Raw genomic sequence first — 16,912 nt, 5'->3', positions numbered from 1 at the left:
GTGGAATGTGAGTTTTGTTGGCCAAATAGTTAAATTTCGATCTCACCTTTGCACCATACTTGGCTTGTGGAACATTTTAAACAGTATTTCTTATGGCCATTTCTCAACAATGGCTTTGTACTTGCAATTGCAAAAGGGAAAGCCTAATGGACCTGTTTATACTGAGGATAAAATACCCACAGGTGGACTCTTTAATAATTAGGTGACTACTGAAGGAAACTGGTTGGATTTTCTTTAGGGATATCAGACTGAAGAGGGCTGGAAATAAAAACATGCCCCAGTTTTCAGCTCTTTATTTGTAAAAAACAAACAAAAAAACAACAACTAAACTGCTGTTTTGATCTATCACAAAAAGTTACTAGAAAACACACTGACAATCATGATTGTAGTGCTTCAACATATAAAGCAGTTCAAGGCTATGAAAACTTCAGCAAATCCCTGTAGCTGTGGTTAAGGGCGTATTGATAGAAACAAACCTTTGAAACCGTGATAGGTTTCAGGCACGTTTGCCCTCCACCACTGAAGTTACACATCACTTCAATGCTGTCTGCGCTGCAGCCGAGGTTTGGATCAATCCAGTAAGATCCTGCGGAAAGAAAAGCCATGAGGGGAAAAAAAAAAAAAAAATCAAACAAACTGATGTTGTGCCAGTTCAGACGTGACAGAAAGCGGTAACGGACTACGTTACCCATGATGCAATGTGGTCAAAATGGCCACCAACTCATGTGGTCAAAATGGCCACCAACTCCCATCACGCAACACGGCAAAATGGCCGCCGATCAAGGAAACGGCATCAATTCGGGACGTAACGGACTGCGTTACCCATGATGCAATGTGGTCAAAATGGCCACCAACTCCCATCACGCAACACGGCAAAATGGCCGCCGATCAAGATAAGGTTGCTATAGTGATGGCTATAAAAGCCGATCACACACGATGAGCTTCCTTCTTCCCTGGCTTTTAGCCAACCCGAGAAGACACGCACAGCTGATTCCCACGCCACGTGTTCGATTGCTCGCTGGACCGAGATTTCTCGACGCAACGGTTATTCCCTGCTTTATAACAGGAGGTCGACTTAAATAAGTACTTTTAAATTCCCTCTGATCAAAAGACTGAGAGACGCCGCATCTCCCACTGATCGAAGAGGACCCCGCTTTTGTCTGGCCAACAAAGCGACTGTTGAACCCGGAGGAAGAAACGAAGCAGCTTCTTCCCCGTCCCGCTGCAGCCTGTGGACAACTGCGCTCGTCGAAGCGCGTCCAGAAAGCCACACTCGGAGCGTTCCGGACCAGCCCCGAGGCAACTCAAAGTAACGGGGTTTTTCCCCTTTCATTTCTGTCTCACCAACAGGGTGTTTAGAAGTGCCTGGGCAGGCGGTAGAACTTTGTAGGTGTTGGTTAATGCTTTTATTCCACGACGAAGTTGGAAGTTATTTTGATGAACATTTTCTTTGTATGTGCATACATTTTACAATTGATTTGCTGTGTTGATTTGTGATCCATCAAGAACCCCGCCGTGGGTTACCGATTTATCTCTTTTCATCTTCTTCCCTGCTTCCCCCCTCTCTCTCTTTTCGCTCCTTATCAGTTTAATTTCTTTGTCCGAGCTCAAGTCGCGGGCTTTGCTTTAAACTCCTAGTTAGCCCCCCCCTCTCGAAACGAGGCATTGTCCCATCAGCGTAAGCGTGGTTACGTTATTAGGACCTCCCCTCATACGTCATCGTAGCAGCCATCTTGGGAGGGTCACGTGTATCTGGACTGTAGGTAGCTTAGCTGAACTAGCTTTGTGTAAGACATCAAAGCGTCCAGTGAGATTCCCGAAGCTGTTCTGTCTGTCAATGCTGATACGTGAAATGCCGATGTTTCGAGGGCGGTGTTAAACAACTTTGAGTTAAGTTAAGATCTGCTAACCGCTCATTTTAATCCATTGTTTATTTTTGTTTTGTTCTTTATTTCCACATATATATTTTGCATGTTTTAGTTTAGTAATGAGTAAGAATTCCAAAGTTGTTTGAATCAGAGAATTACTGTAACAGGGAATTGCTTTTGGTTCAATAAAACCAACCACTGCGGAATAGACATTGTTTTGTGTTCAGTCCAATTCACAGTTGCCTGGGTATTCAGAAATCAGAGCTAACCTCCTTTGGAGTTAACATCTGACATTAATACAGAGACAATATCATTGGATGGTGATAAGGAATAAGGATTTAAACTCTAATTGCAGTTACATTGGGGTTCTCACAGCCTGCTGGATAAACCTGATCGGTTAACAGTCCGACCTGATCATTTATTCCAGCATAAATGAGTTCATAACAGAAAGTTAACTAATGCATTAGTGGTATAAATACTTATAAGCTTATAGCTAACATCACCACCATTTGAACTATATTTGTTATAGCGAAATTTTGAGTTGAATGATTTATTATTTAAATTATAATACCAAATTATAATTAATAATAATAATAAGCATATTCAACCAGCTTATGGCATAGCATAAATTGGCTTTTCCCGGTGTGGGCTGGAGTCTACTTATTGGCGTTCCTTTAGACTAAATCGAATAACCAGCAACTTATGAATTGAATGAACACAATCCATATTCCAGCATTTTGACTGCTCACCTTGCCAAAAGGGACTATTCAGTCATAATTGATTAAGGAGGTATCATTACTAAATATATACGTGTTTGTGGTGGTTTGAGGTTGTTAACCTGAGGTTTGAATATTGATTTCTGGACTGGAAGTCAGCTAGATTGAAATAGACAGCAGCCAGCGTCTGCTACTTGTCAATCAGAGTCTGTGTCGTGTTCTGCTTTGAAAAGAGAGACCCTGCCTCCATCTGGTGGCCAGGATAGGTAGTTGCAGTCACGGTTTTAAAGACAGCTTAGATCGCTCAGTGTCCCGGAGGGACAGTTTTGAAAGTCAGTTTCTTTAAACTTACCTTACGGTTACGCCCCTTTGTCTTTTTAATTTTATTTTATTCATTTTTTTTCTTTTCTTTCCTCCCTTATCCCCTTCTGCTCATCATAAGTGGTCAAAATTGAGCTGTGATTTTGAAACTAAGGTTGCAATTTAGCGGTTTTTAACTGTCATTCTTTGCCACCTCTGAAGCTCCAAAACACTTTGCTATTTTCCACACATGTGTAGAGCACCTGTTCTGAAATAACTTACATCACAAACAAAGCCACAGCTTTATCATTAATTACTGGCCGAAAGGTTAGTGGTCCATGTCACTCAAAGTTAATATTCTCAAAGTTAAACAAGCATATTAACCGTTCCTAAAACTAAGGAGTTGTAAGTCGCAGGGTTGATTTTCCCCTGTGCAGCCTAATTAAACGCACGTATTTGAACCCACTTACTGCAGTTAAGTGCCAGTCATAGTGCGTGTTTGCTGTTAACAGTTAAAGTGAAGCCACTTAACAGTTGTTGTTAGCAGTTGTTGTTTAGCGCTGAGCTAAACTTAAGTGTATGCGTTGTTACCTAGTGCTAAGCTAGAATACAGCGTTGTTATTTGTTGTCTGTTGTTTAGCGCTGAGCTAAACTACAGTGTTGTTACTTGTTGTGTTGTTATCCATAGCTGACACAGAATGGATAGTGAAGATTCCTCAGTGTTTAGGTCTGAAGGAGCTGAAGGTCCAAACCATTCCATTGGAATGGAGGCCCAGGATGTCAATAGCTCACTGCTTAAAATGACACCGGACGAACAAACCCGTCTGAATCAGTTTAGCATAGAAGACTGTGAGAGGAGAATTCAGGAATTGGTGGAGGAGGTCCAGAGCAAACCTAAACATAGATTGGTAGCAGATGTTTTGGGTGAATTAACTGCGTTATACCACCGAAGGTTAACGCTAGAGACCAATCTGCGTAACAGAGAGGTTGAGATGCGGATCGCAGCTGAGGAAAGAGTTAGGGAGCTAGAACAGAGAAGTGTTCAGGGCAGCTGTCATCTCACAGAGGAGCGAGAGGAGGATCACATTAGCTTGCAGACAGAAGGATCTGAGTGTGAGAACTCCAAAGGAAAACATGGAGATCACACCTGGAGGACATTGGATGAACTGGGCCCTCAGACACCTTCTGAGCGAAGGGTAAGCGAAGGTCAGGACAGATATAGCAGTGTGATACGGAAAGAAATGCCTAAACAACTTAGGGTGGCAATCAGGACTGATCCACATGATGTAAATCATGGGAAAACACCTGCTTCCCACCTGACCCCTGACACGGTCCGCTATGATCTTTTCCCCCCACCAGGGCGACGAGAGCACCGTTCCTGGAACACAGGTGAACCCCACTCCTCTGAACTGCGTCCACAGACAAGAGTTCATGACAGGGGGGGTCCCCCTGCGTCCCACGAACGGCCGCCGATGCCAGGTAGGTGGTCAGAACTGGAGCCTCCCTCCCACCGTGGTTACCACAGGCAAGAGTCGTCAGGAGAGGACTCAGATGGACCAGCTCCGATCCCTGAACAGGGACTGCGGATGCGTCAACTTGAGTCCCTGGCCCGAGACATAGAGCGTTTTGATCCTAGCAATACAGAATCCACCATTGATGACTATCTCAGAGAGGTAGAGCGCTGTCTGCTAGACTTATATAGCCCCTCAGCTCGAGAAAAGTTGAAGCTTATCTGGAAAACCACGTCCAGAAGTGTCCATGTTTTCATAGAAAGCCTCCCTCCAGCTACACGTGACCGTTATTCAGCTCTTTGTCAGGCTTTAAGAGAAGAATATTCGGCGTTTACAGACCCAGCTTCGGCCACTCTTGGAGCTTTTGCAATTCAGCAAAAGAGAACTGAAGCACCAAAAGAGTACTACCGTCGCTTGCGGGCTGCTTACTTTCAGGGACGAAATGCTCCCGGCTTGGAGGAAGACCACACTTTCAAATCTTTGTTCCTCCATAATCTTCATGAAGGCGTGCGTTATGAGGTTACCATGCATTGTAGAACCAAGAAACTTACCATGCAGGAAATCAGGAAATACGCGCAGGTGGCATGGGAAACACGTGTCCGGCCCAACAAAGGAGCCGATAGTGATAAAAAGGTTCTGCAGATTCACGCCGAACCAGAAAAGAGTTTAGGTCTGGAGGGACATGAGATGCCTCCCTTCAAACCTAAAACTAGATTTGGCCCTAAGAAGCAACATGGTTTTGAGCCGCAGCAGAAGGAAGCTTCCCAGGATAGGAGAGGTCAGCATGGCAGCATGGAAGGTGAGAGGTTTCAAAAATGGCACAGGCCGGATCCAGCCCGAGGCGGTAAGCAAACTGACAGGTCAGATAGGTCGAAAAGCACACATGACAACAAAGGCTGGAACCTGCGCATGGAGGAGTCAATGAGAAAGGAGATAGAGGAGACTTTTCGCAGGTTGCTAGCCGAAACAGTGCATCAGATCGCGCCGCAGCCGTCCCAGCCATCACCCAATCCTGCCGACCCTCCAGGTAAGCCAGGCCCAAAACCCCAGCCAGCATGACTAGGCGTGGAGCAGGCTTCCCCTTCTAACAGAGTTTATCTGATTAAGGGGGGGGACCAACCGAAAAATCACCAACAACCTTCTAAGATCCCATCAGCAGGTGATCAGAAAGCCCCTTTTCTAAGGTTTCTAGGTGAGCTAAACCATCATGAAAATGCACACCGCTTATACTGCTCGACAGTTATCGGAGGATGTGTAACTGCAAATGCTCTTTTAGACACGGGTTCCGAGATCAGTCTAATGTGCTCAGATTTGTTTGATGAGGTGACCAGAGCTATGGTGTCTCTTGGGAAACCGTTCCAGGTGGAGACCTGTGACGTGGGCATCACCAGCTACACTCAGGATCAGTCATGCATCACCAAACGGGCGTGGTTAGACATCACTTTCCGTGACATGACCCTGGTGCACCCCATCTACATATGTACTTTGGACACAGAACCTTTTCTTGTGGGTCAGGACCTGTTGAACAGGTTAGCCCCACTCATTGACTGCTATCATGGTCATCTTTGGGCCCAAGTGGGGACTCCCAAGCCCCTCACTTCTGGAAGTGGACTGTCCGTCCCTATCAACCAGGTGACATGCTCCGAGGAGCCCAAAGAACTTTTAGCACCATTTCTGCCTTCCACAGAGCCGATTTCCAAATCCTCTGACACACCCCTGCTTGAGCTGAACAACCGCTCAGCTTACCTTTTAGTGGAGAATCCAACTCGCATGCCGATCCAAGTGGTGGCGAAGAAACCTCTTGGGGTGCTCATCGAAAGCTCTTTCCACGACTTTGAGTTGAGCATTCCCGTCATCGGAGACCTGCCCTTATTCTTGACTGGCAGACAGGACTCTCCAGACACCGTGTTTACCTTTCCTTCCAGCATGATCCAAATCAGGCGACATGAAGCTCGGCCTGCTGGATCCATTTGTGGTGCAACGCTTGAAGCTGAAGGAAATCTGTTGGTGTATGCGATAGCAACCAACCCAACAGAACCAGCACCAAATCAACCAGAGAATTGGGACTCACCCACTGAGCCCTACCCTGGTTTCGAAACAGAAATTATGCAACAGCTGGAAAAAGCTGATGCACTGACCACTGAAACAGAGGAAACAGCACTTAAGGAGCTGTTTTATGAGTTTCAGCCCATTCAGCCCAAAGATTCAAACGAACTTGGGATCACACTGACACACGTCCATGACTCACCAGTAGGAGGACACAGAAGCTGCAAAGCTAATCTGAAAACTCCCCAACAGGTGACGTCCCGGCCTTCAACGGCCCAGGACACCCAGGAGTGTGTACAAGGCTGCTTAACCTGCAGCCAGTTACAACCCACACGACCGCCAGACCGAGCCCTGCTTCAGCGAAGGGGGGTTATATTTCCGTGGTCACATTTGCAGACTGACTGGATCGGTCCAGTCCCCGAATCGTTAAGAGATAACAAATATCTTTTGACAATAACAGGCAGTTTCACAGAATGGGTCGAATGTTTGCCGGCACCGAAAGACACCGCTGTCACCACAGCAGCCCTGCTGCTAAATCACGTTTTCAGCCGGTGGGGCCTTCCCCTGTCCATCGACTCGGACAGAGGAACGCATTTCACGTCAAACATCTTGACCGTGCTTTCTGACATGTTGAGCGTGGAAGTTAAATTCCACATCACCTACCGCCCACAGTCATCCGGACAGGTGGAGCGAATGAACTGCACCGTGGTCAGCATGTCAAAGGAACATGCCAGCAGCCATGGTAGGAACTGGGATACAAAGCTTCCCCTGGTCCTAATGCTAATCCGCTCTACCTCACCATGCTCCACAGGGATGACACTTTTCCAGATGATGACAGGAAGGCAAAGGACACTTCCCCTGAATCTCATCTACCAGCCCGAAGACGTCAGTGTGACAACCGTCTACACGGCACACCAGTGCGTCACTGACTTAAAAGACCGTCTCCGAACGACTTTCGCGTGGCCTCGAAAGAACCTAGAAGCCAGCGTGCAAAGTCCAGAGTACAAATGGGTTCATGCGAACCAAATTAAATCGTCTACCAAACTCTCCTCACAGGGAACGGAGCCTAACTCCGCCCCCGCCGAAGAGAACAATGCATAGCATTAAATAGGACAAGTGCATGTTCAATCAGGACACTTTAAACATGCACTAATAAAGCAAGTGTCCATACATAACTTCACGTCCATAATTTCACACTCAGCCATAACACCATGCATTGCTTTGGAAACGCTCACAGAAGTGGTAAAGAATGACATGATGTATACTCAGGTTGTTAGAGATTTAATGCAGGACCTCACTCGAGAGGTTAGTTCATCCATAAATAGCCTTGCTGAAGGACGGATTCCTCCGTACCTGGTACCAGTAGATTTGGTTGAAAAGGTTCTCAAATCTGCCTCTAGTGAAACACTGCAACCACCACAAACACACCTGGCGTACAGCCTAGGTAGTGCAATTCCAATATTTGTAAATCCTGACAACTTGGAGATAGGATTTATGCTAAACCTTCCCATCATTGAAAGAGCTAATGTGTATAGGTTTGAATCAGTATTGAATGTCGGTTTTTGGCAAGGTGAGACCCACGTACACCTACAAACTCCCTCAATATTGGCCTATCATGATGCTGACCCCAAACTTTATTTAGTCACTAATTTGGATTTGTGTACCAAAACCAAAGACATCCACTGGGTATGCCCAAGCAACCCATTTATCAGAGACGTTACCAATTACCTGTGTGGTCTAATGAATCTCCTGAACAAAACTGTCAGGCTAGAATGACCCTTAAAGATGCAGGTGTGGAAACCAAAATTGAGCGGGCAGGTAACCGCTGGCTCGTTAGCACCCCAGAGGCAGAAGCCCTGTTATCCTACGAGCAGCATGACACAGTTACTAGACTAAAACTGCCCAACCAAACCATTTTCTGTTCCCCACCTCAAGGTGCTCCAGTCCACATTGGAAACATGGTTCTGCATCACCTTGACGTTGATAAATATGACTCAGAGATTGAAATAATAGATGTCTTTAAGGGATACAATTTCAGCATTGATGTCGGCATTGAAAGACAGCTTTTACTCGCAGGCACCCAGCTGATTAAATTCAGTCTCACTCCATCAGAGTTGAGCTCGGTCCCTCTGCTTCGCTTCCCCAGAGCTACAGAGTCGACCGACACTCACATTATGACCATTATTGTGGTTCTCCTTGTATTTGGATGGGCCATCACTACTGCGATGGCGTATGCAGCATACAAGCAGATCAAACAGTTGCAAACCAGGGATTGACGCCCTCACCTTTGTCGCTCCCAGGTTCGTAGCACCAGCTCCTTGAAGGCCATAAGCTGATTAGACTACGAACCGCTGTCTCTTTCCTTTCCCCTTTTCCCTCTCTCCTTTCTTTGGTTCAAAGTTCAAACCTGATGACCAATGAATGTATTGACGATGGTGATTGTGAAGTTTGCATTTCTTTTTTTTTTATTACTTTATTGTTGCCTTATTAGCCAATAGAAATGACTAGCTATAGCTTAGTCCTGCCCAGGCTAGGTCACTGACCCAGGCACAATGAATGCTTCGTTTTTCCTCCTCTTGGATGATGAACTGAACTGCATGAATCCCAATGGACTACTAGAAAGACTATTAGGTTGTTCCACTCATGCACAACGGACTTTTCGTCACGCCAGAATGGACTTGGTTGTAGCTTTAAAGACTGTGACCAGCATCCCACTCTTCAAAGCTAAAGGGGGGTATGTTGTGCCAGTTCAGACGTGACAGAAAGCGGTAACGGACTACGTTACCCATGATGCAATGTGGTCAAAATGGCCACCAACTCATGTGGTCAAAATGGCCACCAACTCCCATCACGCAACACGGCAAAATGGCCGCCGATCAAGGAAACGGCATCAATTCGGGACGTAACGGACTGCGTTACCCATGATGCAATGTGGTCAAAATGGCCACCAACTCCCATCACGCAACACGGCAAAATGGCCGCCGATCAAGATAAGGTTGCTATAGTGATGGCTATAAAAGCCGATCACACACGATGAGCTTCCTTCTTCCCTGGCTTTTAGCCAACCCGAGAAGACACGCACAGCTGATTCCCACGCCACGTGTTCGATTGCTCGCTGGACCGAGATTTCTCGACGCAACGGTTATTCCCTGCTTTATAACAGGAGGTCGACTTAAATAAGTACTTTTAAATTCCCTCTGATCAAAAGACTGAGAGACGCCGCATCTCCCACTGATCGAAGAGGACCCCGCTTTTGTCTGGCCAACAAAGCGACTGTTGAACCCGGAGGAAGAAACGAAGCAGCTTCTTCCCCGTCCCGCTGCAGCCTGTGGACAACTGCGCTCGTCGAAGCGCGTCCAGAAAGCCACACTCGGAGCGTTCCGGACCAGCCCCGAGGCAACTCAAAGTAACGGGGTTTTTCCCCTTTCATTTCTGTCTCACCAACAGGGTGTTTAGAAGTGCCTGGGCAGGCGGTAGAACTTTGTAGGTGTTGGTTAATGCTTTTATTCCACGACGAAGTTGGAGTTATTTTGATGAACATTTTCTTTGTATGTGCATACATTTTACAATTGATTTGCTGTGTTGATTTGTGATCCATCAAGAACCCCGCCGTGGGTTACCGATTTATCTCTTTTCATCTTCTTCCCTGCTTCCCCCCTCTCTCTCTTTTCGCTCCTTATCAGTTTAATTTCTTTGTCCGAGCTCAAGTCGCGGGCTTTGCTTTAAACTCCTAGTTAGCCCCCCCCCTCTCGAAACGAGGCATTGTCCCATCAGCGTAAGCGTGGTTACGTTATTAGGACCTCCCCTCATACGTCATCGTAGCAGCCATCTTGGGAGGGTCACGTGTATCTGGACTGTAGGTAGCTTAGCTGAACTAGCTTTGTGTAAGACATCAAAGCGTCCAGTGAGATTCCCGAAGCTGTTCTGTCTGTCAATGCTGATACGTGAAATGCCGATGTTTCGAGGGCGGTGTTAAACAACTTTGAGTTAAGTTAAGATCTGCTAACCGCTCATTTTAATCCATTGTTTATTTTTGTTTTGTTCTTTATTTCCACATATATATTTTGCATGTTTTAGTTTAGTAATGAGTAAGAATTCCAAAGTTGTTTGAATCAGAGAATTACTGTAACAGGGAATTGCTTTTGGTTCAATAAAACCAACCACTGCGGAATAGACATTGTTTTGTGTTCAGTCCAATTCACAGTTGCCTGGGTATTCAGAAATCAGAGCTAACCTCCTTTGGAGTTAACATCTGACATTAATACAGAGACAATATCATTGGATGGTGATAAGGAATAAGGATTTAAACTCTAATTGCAGTTACATTGGGGTTCTCACAGCCTGCTGGATAAACCTGGTCGGTTAACAGTCCGACCTGATCATTTATTCCAGCATAAATGAGTTCATAACAGAAAGTTAACTAATGCATTAGTGGTATAAATACTTATAAGCTTATAGCTAACATCACCACCATTTGAACTATATTTGTTATAGCGAAATTTTGAGTTGAATGATTTATTATTTAAATTATAATACCAAATTATAATTAATAATAATAATAAGCATATTCAACCAGCTTATGGCATAGCACTGACTATAGAATAAAATAGAAAACAATGCGTCCAGGTAAACGGCTCCTCACCGTCGTACATCTGCTGCTCACAGTTATACAGGTCTAGGCAGGTTCGAGCCGGGTTGTGTCGGGTTCCCAGCGGGTTCCTCAGGCTGTGGATCAGCGTGCTGAGGTGCTGAAGTGTCTTCAAGATCTCTGTGCCTTGGTCTAACATGGGCATTTCCATGCTTTGATAATTCTGTTGTTAATGCGAGTATTTGCACAGTTTAAAGTCAAACGTTCTGCGGTGCATAAAGTGAGAAAGATCATGTCAACATGCGGCTTTCAGTTTCCCTCAAAACTGACCTCTTGCTGTGGAAGAGTGCGTGAATCCATGATAACATCCAAAGCAGCACCGAGGGCTTCATTTCCCTGCAGTCGGAAGACACCTTAGTTTGTATTTTGTCAACATAATGCCTCAAATGATGATGTGAGAAGGAACAAACTTACTTGTAAAAGCTCAGAACTTGGAAGGCCCTTCAAACCAGCAAAAGAAAAGAGGGATTAATACAGCAATCTCCACTCTTATCTGCTTTTTTTATTTTCTTGGCTTCTCTCGCTGCGGGTGCTCAAGCGTCCTTTAAAAAAAAATTAAAATCTAAAATCTGGTGGTTGTGGCGTTCTACTCTCACTAAATATGCAGATAAGCAAAATCAAATTAATGATGCGCAGGAAATGATGCATGAGTTGAGAAGAAATTATTCATAATTGCAGATTAAAAGATTGGCCTGCTATAACATACTGTAGCTGTTCAGATCACAAAGGAACAAAAGCAGGCCTGAATGGAATGATTATCTGCTCCAAATAGCACATGTTTATAGTTCAGCCCGTGCATTTTTGTCCTCTCATCGTTTTCCACCAAAAATGTCTCTAGAAATGCACTGTTTCCCTACACAATTAAAAATGAAATCTAATCTTAGGATCAGGGTATTAGACAAATTTGTGAGATCACTCCATATTGACCAAAACAGGGTCAGACTCTATTTCAAGTGGCACAAACAGGGATTTTTTTGGTTCACTTTTTCCTCTCTTTATATGTTTTGCCATTAGGTTTTGAATTATTGATAAAACTTTCGAAGTCTGCATCCAAAACAGATGTACTCATTCATAAATACTGTATGTTTTTCTAGTATTTGCAACATTAGGCGTGCCTTGGAACAACTATTCCCCACCCTTGAGCAACTTCTGCCATGTTAAAACCACAACTTGGATCCCAATAAACTAATTGGGGTTTTATGTGATAGACCATCTGACCTGCAACTTTAATTATGAAGCTGGAAAAAAAGGTTTGTATGTTTTCTACCAATAAAAATGTGAAAACTGAGAATCTGTATTCACCTGCTTTTCTTTGGTACCCCTGCTTAAAATTATGTGCATGCAACTTCTTTCAGAAGTATGGCGCCACTGAAAACATATACAACTTTAGCCATCAATGTAAACTGACAGACTGGACTTGAGGGGCATTATTAAAAAAACAACAAAAAAACGGCCAAAATAACTGTAGAGGAACTACAAAAAAATCACATCTCAAGTGGAAGAATCTGTCAATGTTGCAAGTATAATTCAATTCAAAAATACTTTATTAATCCAAAGGGAAATTAAATGCTGGTGTAACTCATGTTATGGAGTTTCTTCAATTAATTGTTGTAGATGGTGGTAGCTGCAGGCAGGAAGGATCTTCTGTAGCGGTCTGTCTTACAACAGATCTGAAGAAGCCTCTGACTGAAGGCACTCTGTTGTTGTTTAACAGTCCGATGAAGAGGATGCTCATGGTTGTCTGTAATGTTCTTTATTATATGAAAAATCCTTCTTTGTAGTCATTTCCGTTGGTTCTAAAAGGGTCCACAGAACAGAGCCAGCATTCTTTATAAACTGGTTGAGCTTCTTTAGGTCAATTGTTCTGATGCTGCTTACGTCAACCTCTGGTGGCAGAGGAGATCACGGTCTCTATAACAGACTTATAGAAGATCTGCAGCACCTAGCTGCAAACCCTGAAGGAACTAAGCTTCCTCAGGAAGTCCAGTCTGCTCTGTCCCTGTGTCTTCAGTCCAGTCTGTGGTCCAGGTAAACTATGAGGTATTTATACTCCTTCACCACCTCCACTTTTTCTCCCACGATGATAATAGTGTAGGACTTGTTATTTTTTTTCCTGAAATCTACAATCATCTCCTTTGTTTTGTTCACGTTCAGGATGAGATGAGTGCTTCCACACCATGCCACAAAGCGGTCCATCAGCTCCCTGTACTCAGCGTTTTATCCACAAAGGGAAGAATTTCAAATTCTTTAAAAAGAGTTACTCCAACAGGCAATTGACATGTATCACTCTGGTCTTCAATTCAATTCAATTTTATTTATCAATCAATAAATATGTTAAATAAATCGTTAAATAAATCAATAAATAAAATTTAATTGAATTGAAGACCGGAGTGTATGTGGGAGATTCTTTCACGCGATCTCTCTGCGGAGCGGAAGAGCAGGTAGGATGGTCTTGCAGATGCGAAGATATTCAAAAAGTGATGGACGTTTCTTCCCAACATTTCTGGAAAAACTATCCACTAAATCTTTAAAGGGGTGCTAAGCAAAATGTCATTATTTTAGATAGAACAAAACTAAATTGTGATGTGAGGAACTAAAGGTGTGACGTCACACATCATCTCTTGTTGTATGCCACTCTTTCATTTACAAAGCCAATCCGTCCATGTGAACAGCTGCCAGTCAGGGCTTAGCTGCTCCCTGCCCGTAAAATGCTGCCGTCAAACCAGCGCAACATAGGAGCAAAATGGCGGGGAGCACGTCCAGCGGATCAAATACTTCACTTGCTAACAGCATTAAAAAGTTAGGAGTTACTTATTTCTTCACTAGAGATGTTCCTGTGAAAGATGATGCTGTTTTGCTGCATATTAAATGCATATAAGGTGACGGGCTACAGACAGAACTCAACAGCTCACCTAGTGGTGAAATTTCCTATTAATGCTTATTTTTTACATTGTGGCACTTTTGAAATAAAATCCATATCAATGAATCTTTTCAGCCTGTGTGTAAAATACGATGTGGAAAACCAAGACACGAGGACACCTCCCTAAAAACACTATTATAATGATAAACCGTGGTGGCTGCATCGTGATGCGGGGCGCTTTACCTCAGCAGGGCAACCCTGGGAGAATCCAGGCTACTAAAGACTTAAGTCTGGCATGGAGATTCATTTACCAGTGGGAGAACAACCTTAAACATACAGCCAGAGCTACAATGGAACAGTTTAGATCAGGGCTCCTCGAGGGGCCGGTGTCCTGAAACTTTTAAATGTGTCCCTGATCCAACACACCTGAATCAAATGGCTGATTTACCTCGTCAGTATGTAGTCAAGCCCTCCAGAGTCCTGCTAATGATCTGATTATTTGACTCAGGTGTGTTGAAGCAGAGACACATATAAATCTTGTAGGCCACCAGACCTCGAGGACTGGAACTGAATTTAGCAAAATAGCTCAAGCTCAGTCTGATTGGATGCAGGACTGTGCTCCCTTGCTGACCACAAAAACAAGAGAAAAAGAAATATATAATGCAGACAACCCCTTACCGCCTTCCTCTGTGCGGTCTGAAGTGAAATGCACTGCGCTGCTTCTTAAAAATACATCAAACGCACCGAGGAAACCAAACAGTGTGTGACAGACAGTCGCAGAACAAGTTCACCACACAACAAGGCCTGGGGAGAGGGAGCGCAGCAGCACTTTGTGATGACACACTTTAGATTGTTGCAGACGAGCTGCAACACATACCCACCGTCTCTTATGAAGAGAGCCCCTAGACATCAGTGAGCAGAATAGAGCAGCGATAGTTTTGCACCACGCAGCTGTCTGTTGATACCCAAAAGGTTCCGTTCTGGTCTTATCTGACAAGAGCACCTCCTGCAACATGTTGAATGTGCCCTTTACATGGGGAATTTTAAATGGGACCTATTTTTTTTTGCCTTCCATAAAGGTCATATCTTTGCCCCGAACAGCTGTTTTTTTTTTATACTGAGATCAAATTTCATACAGGTGGACTCTAATAATCTGGCATATAAAATCCAGTGTAACACCAGTTATTTTCTGTTTTGACTGGTGTTACATTGGATTTTATTCAGAGGTAAGAATGGAGTTGAACACAAAGAGGTGCTAAAATGTTCAGATTTTCCTTTGTGTGCCAAATGTTGGAAAAAAAAAAAGAGGTATGAATAATTTCGCAAGGGAGGGTATTTAAGCAAACCGAAAACGATTTTTAGAATATAATGAGCGCAGAAGTAAATGATGTAATTTTTATATGTTAAAGATACCAAAAGGAAAACTCACTGGTGGCCCAGGTGGTCCTCGAGGACCAGGAGATCCCTAAAAAAAATATAATGAATGAAATAAAAATACAAACGTTATATAACATTTACATTTTATTTAAAAACAATGTAAGAATTTTGCTCTTATATAGATGTTAGAAATTACTTACATTTGGCCCTTGTGACCCCTAAGCGGGTAAAAGACAATTAATTAGTTATGAAGGTATGAATAAAGGCAGAAAAGCTTTATTATTTAGCATTAATCTAAATTCCTTTTGCAGCAAACTAACATCTTTATCTGGTGAATTGTCTTGTTGAAATGTCCATTTTGCCTGTTGCCAGCGCATACTTAAAAAAATGTTTACCCAAAGCAAATCAAATTTTCACACTGCAGACCCGAACATGAATGTGGGCGTTCGCAGAGAGCGGCTGTAAATTATGCTGCGTGCGAGCGCACAGCACACCTCTTTAAAAACTCTGAGACATGCAAGCAGCCAACATTTATCACACTGACAGGATTTCCACAGCAGCTAAGTGTCACCGTGAGTGTAACAACAAACAGTGGAACACAATAGGAAATGAAAAGTGCTAGAGGGGCAGGAGCAGACTGAGTGGTGTGCTGTCTCCTTGCTAAGTATCCTATTCTGTGCTCACACTACAGACAGACAGGGATTCATCAAAACAGCGCCACGCACCGTCTCCCCGCGACTTCCTTTGTCACCCTGGGGTCCCTGATGAAGAGAAAGCAGACAGACGATCAGTCCATCACTGCCAGAAAAGCAGAGAGGAGTCACATAAAGCCTGGCACACAGGATGAGAGATGAGGTACATACTGGATGACCGCTGGGCCCAATGATGCCAAGGGGACCCAAGGCTCCCACAGCACCCTGAAAAGCAGAGGCATGTAAGTGACTAAGGACACGTGATGAAGCTTCTGATGAGGCCACACTTATTTTTCATGCCAAATGTGCTGTTTGGGAGAGCTCAGTGCCCAGGAGTTGGCTGAAATACTGCACCGAGTTGGCAAACTGATATTTATTATCGTCTTACTATTAATCCTCGCGGCCCTTTCGGTCCCTGTATTCCTGCAGGGCCAGTGTCCCCTGGGGGGCCCTGGAAGCACATCAACAAATCTCAGTGCAAAAAAAGATGCAAGACAAAGAACAGACCATGTGTGAAGCAATAAGAAAGCTTTGTGGAGCAAAGTGCATTTTTGAGTTTTTAAGGGAGCCAATAAAGGGAAGCTAGGATCGGTTAGATTAAACTGAGCACAGAGTTTATTATGGGTAACAATCCTAATTTTATCTACGTAGAAATACTTCAAAGGTTAGTGTAACTGTAAATTAAAATATATATTTTTGATTGTCTTGGACAGTGAATGAGAATGCTGTGTCTTAGTCATGAAGAAATATTTTGAATAGAATAGATGTTTATCTAGCATGTACATACATGAGCACACATAACTTCTGCATTATTGAATGAAATGTCAAATTGTGTTTGGATTTTAAATAAATTCACACCTAATTTGATGTAATCAACTCCTTAGAAAATAGAAG

At 43.8% G+C, this 16,912-nt stretch overlaps 1 protein-coding gene across 2 annotated transcripts in view; it reads right to left on the bottom strand.

Moving 5' to 3' along the window:
- Window positions 1-16,912, bottom strand: part of col27a1b (collagen, type XXVII, alpha 1b) — a 126,158-nt gene that overhangs the window by 8,536 nt on the left and 100,710 nt on the right. For both annotated transcript variants that reach the window (XM_036144091.1, XM_036144092.1), the window contains 9 exons: window positions 16,407-16,469; window positions 16,190-16,243; window positions 16,052-16,087; window positions 15,527-15,544; window positions 15,379-15,414; window positions 11,504-11,530; window positions 11,360-11,425; window positions 11,084-11,252; window positions 477-586 (listed from right to left, as the gene is read on the bottom strand). In XM_036144091.1, the coding sequence (XP_035999984.1) occupies window positions 477-586; window positions 11,084-11,252; window positions 11,360-11,425; window positions 11,504-11,530; window positions 15,379-15,414; window positions 15,527-15,544; window positions 16,052-16,087; window positions 16,190-16,243; window positions 16,407-16,469 (579 nt within the window). The remainder of the gene's footprint in view (window positions 1-476; window positions 587-11,083; window positions 11,253-11,359; window positions 11,426-11,503; window positions 11,531-15,378; window positions 15,415-15,526; window positions 15,545-16,051; window positions 16,088-16,189; window positions 16,244-16,406; window positions 16,470-16,912) is intronic.

The sequence above is a fragment of the Fundulus heteroclitus genome, chromosome 12, assembly GCF_011125445.2.
Source record: "Fundulus heteroclitus isolate FHET01 chromosome 12, MU-UCD_Fhet_4.1, whole genome shotgun sequence".
Taxonomy (NCBI): Eukaryota; Metazoa; Chordata; class Actinopteri; order Cyprinodontiformes; family Fundulidae; genus Fundulus; species Fundulus heteroclitus.
This window is presented reverse-complemented; position numbering and strand designations above follow the sequence as displayed.